The 6,257-nt window shown below is 49.4% G+C and overlaps 1 protein-coding gene across 1 annotated transcript in view; it reads left to right on the forward strand.

Annotated features, from left to right (window-relative positions):
* The window catches only part of fat3a (FAT atypical cadherin 3a), a 120,964-nt gene that overhangs the window by 96,756 nt on the left and 17,951 nt on the right, over nt 1-6,257 (forward strand). Inside the window, exons 16-18 of the mRNA XM_034677794.1 lie at nt 66-280; nt 975-1,112; nt 4,320-4,463. Coding sequence (XP_034533685.1) covers nt 66-280; nt 975-1,112; nt 4,320-4,463 — 497 coding nt within the window. The remainder of the gene's footprint in view (nt 1-65; nt 281-974; nt 1,113-4,319; nt 4,464-6,257) is intronic.

Raw genomic sequence — 6,257 nt, forward strand, 5'->3', positions numbered from 1 at the left:
AAGAAGCTGTGATTTAAAGTCTGTCTCTGTCCCTGTCCCTGTCTCTGTCTCCTCCTCGTCTTCAGGAGCCATTCTCGTCGCCAACCCTCTGGACTTTGAGACCTGCAGGGACTACTTTCTAACGGTGGAGGCTCGTGACGGCGGTACGCCTCCACTGAGCGCCGTCACCACGGTGAACATAAACCTGACAGACGTCAATGACAACGCGCCCATGTTCAGCAGAGACCTGTACACTGCCGTGGTCTCTGAGGACGCCACCATCGGAGAGGCTGTGGTCCAGGTATGTCTGCAGATTCACCTGAACACAGGTGGAGGGGAGGGGAGGGTGTCCTGAAGTTCCCAGAAGCTTCCTCACAGCTCTGTCTTCTCCTCTGCTCCTTTAACCACACTGAAAGATAAATGTGTCTGCAGACGGGTCTCTATAATGTCCTCACAATGATCCCAACATCACCTTCAAAACCTCAACACACTGAACACACACTCATCTGAACACACACTAATGTGCAGAGCCAGAGTCAGTGTTGGACAGTCTCTCTCAGCTGTGTGACTGTGTCGTGAAGTTAAGGCCGAGGGGAAGCAGAACAAACTGAGCTCAGTAATGGACTCAGACTCAGTGCAGTCACACATGTGAGCTTCAAAGACCCCGTTACCATGGAGACCAATGTGTGTGTGTGTCAATGTGTGAGTGTGTGTGTGTGTGTGTGTGTGTGTGTGTGTGTGTGTGTGTGTGTGTGTGTGTGTGTGTGTGTGTGTGTGTGTGTGTGTGTGTGAGCCTCACATTTGTGCTGCTTATTAGAAAGTGCAGAGATATGGAGGAAATATTTCATCACATTAGCTTTTATAGAGAACTTATTTAGTGACACTCTCTCCCTGTGTGTGTGTGTGTGTGTGTGTGTATGTGTGTGTGTGTGTGTGTGTGTGTGTGCGTTCGTGTGCGCGTGCTTGCGTGTGTGTGTGTGTGTGTGCATGTGCAGCTGTTAGCGGAGGATGTTGACAGTCAGCTGAATGGAGCCATCCTTTACTCGATCATCAGTGGAGACCGGGACAGCTCGTTCTTCATCGACCCGCTCAGAGGGATCATCAAGGTCAACAAGCAGCTGGACCGAGAGACGGTGAGGGCACGTGCACATGCACATGCACACACACACACACACACACACACACACACACACAATGTCTATTCTACAGTAGACACTTCAGAGTGCTGCAGTGAAGAGCAGCTGTGAATATTTAATAAGTGGATTAATCGATGCGATCAGACGAGCAGTGCAGAACCGTTCACTTTAAAAACATGAAACCAAAATAAGAGGTTCGGGTCACGAGCATCCTGCTCCAAACACTGGACAAGCCTGAATAAAGGCTAGAAGCTCCCACCTGTCATTCAAAGAGGCCACGCCCCTAACCTTCCCTTTAACCCTTTTTTATAAATTCAGCCGAGTAGAAATGAGCTAAAGAGAGCCAAACTGTTTTTGTACTAGGCTGCAAACATGTTGATTTCTGCTTTAACATTTGAACATGGGGCTCTATGGGACACTGGAGGAACTGCAGGAGACACACTCTAGTGGACACTGGAGGAACTGCAGGAGACACACTCTAGTGGACACTGGAGGAACTGCAGGAGACACACTCTATTGGACACTGGAGGAACTGCAGGAGACACACTCTATTGGACACTGGAGGAACTGCAGGAGACACACTCTAGTGGACACTGGAGGAACTGCAGGAGACACTCTAGTGGACTCTGGAGAAACTGCAGGAGACACACTAGTGGACTCTGGAGGAACTGCATGTTTTAGGGATTCATTTTGCAGCACAGAAGGTTTCAGGTTGGATCAAAGACACGAGCTGATCTGATATTTGAATTGATGGTTTTCAGAGAGCTCATCAGAGTTTAATTTTAACCTTTTGATTCAGGATTTTTTTAAAATATAACAGCTCTAAACTCTCCTGATGAACTTTAAAGAGGACGCTGCGTTATTGCAGCATCCTCTTTAAAGTTCATCAGTGATCTGGACCTCTGATCAGATGGCTGCTAATCACACTTTAACAGGTCTACAGTGTGAACAGGTCTACAGTGATCTGGATTTCTGATCAGATGGCTGCTAATCACACTTTAACAGGTCTACAGTGTGAACAGGTCTGCAGTGATCTGGATCTCTGATCAGATGGCTGCTTATCACACTTTAACAGGACGCTCTGAGTGTGAGATCTTCTCCTCTTCCTCCACCCTTCTCCATCTCCTCCTCTTCGTCCCCTTCCTCCTCTTCCTCCTTTCTTCTCCTCCTCCTCCTTTTCTGACTCTTCCTCCTCTCTTCTCCTCCTCCTCCTCCTCTTCCTCCTCTCTTCTCCTCTTCCTCCTTCTCTTCCTCCTTCTCTTCCTCCTCTTCCTCCTTCTCTTCCTCCTCTTCCTCCTCTTCCTCCTCTCTTCTCCTGCACCCTGCTCCAAACTTCAGAAACGTTCATATTCGTTTCATAAAGTATTCATGAGAGCTGGATGAGCCGTCTGAGCGCACTCAGAAAGAGTGGGGGGGGGCGTGCGGGGGATCAAAGCTTTGACTGATGAAAGTGTGTTTGGGGTGATCACACAGAGAGCAGCAGCTCCTCACTGTGTGTGCATGCGTGAGCGTGCGTGAACTGGACTGATTCGTTAACTGGACTGATTCGTTAGCTCTGCTGATTCGTTAGCTCTGCTGATTCATTAGCTCTGCTGATTCGTTAGCTCTGCTGATTCGTTAGCTCTGCTGTTTCGTTAGCTCGGCTGTTTGGTTAACTTGGCTGTTTCTTTAACTCTACTGATTCGTTAACTGGACTGATTCGTTAGCTCTGCTGATTCGTTAACTCTACTGATTCGTTAACTCGACCGTTTCATTAGCTCAGCTGTTTCGTTAATTCGACTGATTAGTTAACTCTGCTGTTTCGTTAGCTTGGCTGTTTCATTAGCTTGGGTGCTTGTTAGCTCGGCTGCTTCGTTAGCTCGACTGTTTCGTTAGCTCGGCTGTTTCGATAACTCAAATGCTCCGTTTACTTAACTGCTTCATTAGCTCAGCTGTTTGGTTAGCTCGACTGTTTCATTAGCTCAGCAGTTTCATTAGCTCAGCTGTTTCATTAGCTCAGCTGTTTCATTAGCTCAGCTGTTTCATTAGCTCAGCTGCTTCGTTAGCTCGGCTGTTTCGTTAGTTCGGCTGTTTTCTGAAAGGTGCAGAAACAGAAACGTATCCCGCAGCAGAGGTCTGCATCAAGCTGCATGCAGAGGTCTGAGCAGCATGCAGAGGTCTGAGCAGCAGCATGCAGAGGTCTGAGCAGCAGCATGCAGAGGTCTGAGCAGCATGCAGAGGTCTGAGCAGCATGCAGAGGTCTGAGCAGCAGCATGCAGAGGTCTGAGCAGCATGCAGAGGTCTGAGCAGCATGCAGAGGTCTGAGCAGCATGCAGAGGTCTGAGCAGCAGCATGCAGAGGTCTGAGCAGCAGCATGCAGAGGAAACACACCCTCAGCTCTGCTGCAGACAAACAAACTCTGTCTTTCGTTTCATGATCCAGTGATCGCTGGAACCAATCAGGAGGCTTTTTATAGGCAGCTTTGTGTTTGACAGCCCGGAGAGCAAAGAGGCACGGAGGGTCAGAGGAGTGATCCCACACATTGTTCACGCCCCTCACAGAATAAAGAGCCCCCTCCTCCTCCCTCTCCGGCTTCACACTGTGGGACCACTTTGAGAACAATCTGAAGGTCTACAGCTTGAGTCCAACTGAGAGGTGTCCTTTCAAACTCTGGAGCCCGTCCAGCTGATGTTGGTATGCAACTCCAAACTAGACTGCAGGCCCATGATTAAACTTTAGAAAAAGGAAAAATAAGAAGAAGAAGACGAAGAGATGTTGTTGCTGTTGTTGTTCAAAGCCAGCCTGTGATAAGACGTAAAGAGCAGAGTTCACATCTCTGTAAGTGACGGGAGACGTCCTGCTTTCAGGTGTGCTGACTGGGGTTAGTCCAGCTGTTCATGTTCCTTATATCAGGCGTCTTTCTCCGAGTCTCTCATTGACTCAGGGAAGAACATTATTGACACTGTGTGATGACCAGGATATGTGAGGGATAAGGAGCAGGTGGCTCTACAGACTCCTGACAGGGTGAGCATTCGAGTCTGGCATTGCCGACCCTGAAGGGATTCCTCCTCTGCAACCACCTGGTCACTATAATCCCGCCCAGCTTCCAACCAAAGACAGAAACACTTTGACTCCAAGAGTTGATGTAATGATCGTTCCTCTGGTAACAGATTCTGATCCGCCTCCTCGTTTCATGAACACTCTGGTTATCATCCGTTTCCTCAGGTTCCCAGTTACTCGTTGGCGGTGCGAGCTCTGGACAGCGGGGCCCTGCCTATGTCATCCACTGTGGCGGTCAACATCGACATCTCTGACGTAAACGACAACCCTCCCACCTTCTCCCCCGCCAACCTCTCCACCGTCATACAGGTAAGCCCCACCTTCCCCCTCCCACAGGTAGCATGCAGGCAGCACACAGGCAGCACACAATCAGCACACAGGCAGCATATGGGCAGCACGCAGGCAGCACGCAGGCAGCACGCAGGCAGCACACAGGCAGCACACAGTCAGCACGCAGGCAGCACACAATCAGCACACAGGCAGCAAACAGACCGCACGCAAGCAGCACGCAGGCAGCACACAGGCAGCAATCGCAGGCAGCACGCAGGCAGCACACAGGTAGCAAGCGGGCAGCACGCAGGCAGCACACAGGCATCACACAAGCAGCAAACAGGCAGCAAACAGGCAGCACGCAGGCAGCACACAGGCTGTACCATGAGAGTGACTGATCCTCCTCAAACACAGCTCCTGTAAACCAGTTAAGGGAAGGTGATGTGTTTTAGAGGCCGTGATGAGGCTTCACCTGATTACAGATACAGAGTCCTCGCTCACAGACTCCGGATTATGTTCCTCTCTCACGGGGCACAGGGACTCAGGGACTTTCTACTTTCTGAGGTTGGAGCAAACAAACTGAACCACCACCCGGTCTGCTTGGTTTGGTGTGCAGAGGTTTAACTTCAGATGTTAGAACTTAGAAATAGAACTCAGGAGAAGTTCAGGTTAGAAATGCAGGATAAGACACACATCTCCTCGCTGTTATGGTGCGTTCACACCAAACGCAAATAAAATCCTTAGCACGAATCAATAACATGTAAAGTCTATGTAGAGGCGCGGGTAGACCCAAAATTGAGCGACACGAATGGCGCGATTCATGCGAAGGGCGGCACTCATTTTCTTGAATAGTGCGTGTTCGCACGAATGAAGCGAATGATTCACGCGAATGATTCGCAAGAGTTGAAATATCTGAACTCCAGCGAATCCATCACGGCGCGATAGCCAATCAGCGTGCAGATCACCCGTCGGCGTGTGTTGTGTGACGTATGGACCAGCGGAGATTCCCTCATCTGGAATATATGGTACGCTTTGATTCTATCATCGTGCAGCTTCCCCAAACTCTGTGACTCGGCATGTTTTTATGGGATCAGGAATAAACAGGAGCTCAGTGTGAGGACAGAGAGAGAGGACAGAGAGGGAGGAGGATTATGTGGTGAGTTGTGAAAAACTTTGTCTGTCAGCTATCGGTTGTAGTAGGAAGTTAGCTCTGCCCCCTTTAGCATAACCGCCTTCCCCATTCAATGTTCGCGAGCTCGACCTTGTTACTGCGGTCAAGCCAGGAATTGAGTGAGTCATTCGCGTGAATAGAGCGAGTAAACACAAAACATTCTTGCATCTGTATTCGTGCGAATAGCGCGACCGTTCACGTCTGGTGTGAACGCACCATTACACTCCTGACGGCTGAGGGCTCTCCTGATTGGTCCAAAATCAAACACAGAAACCCCAGGGAGTCTGCGTCCTAATGGTGCCTCCCAGGGGCGTTGCTAGGCATAAAGCTCTACCGGGGCACAGGCCCCCTACTATTTCTCCTCACTCACTCACTCACTCACTTGCACACTCGCACACTCACACACTCTCACACACTCTCACACACTCTCACTCACACACACACACACACACACACACACACACACTCACACACACACACTTTTTATGGGCAGGTGTTTTCTAGTTAGTGAAACCAGTGCTCACAAATGTGTCATGTTTCATGTGTTTACCAAACATCCTACATGAGAAACAAAAAGCTGCATCTCTATTTACAGAATGTTAGAACCAGGGAAAGATTTCAAACCATTGTGAATTTAATGATGTTTTTTTTTTTAACCCAAA

The sequence above is a fragment of the Notolabrus celidotus genome, chromosome 24 (assembly GCF_009762535.1).
Source record: "Notolabrus celidotus isolate fNotCel1 chromosome 24, fNotCel1.pri, whole genome shotgun sequence".
NCBI classification, from domain to species: domain Eukaryota; kingdom Metazoa; phylum Chordata; class Actinopteri; order Labriformes; family Labridae; genus Notolabrus; species Notolabrus celidotus.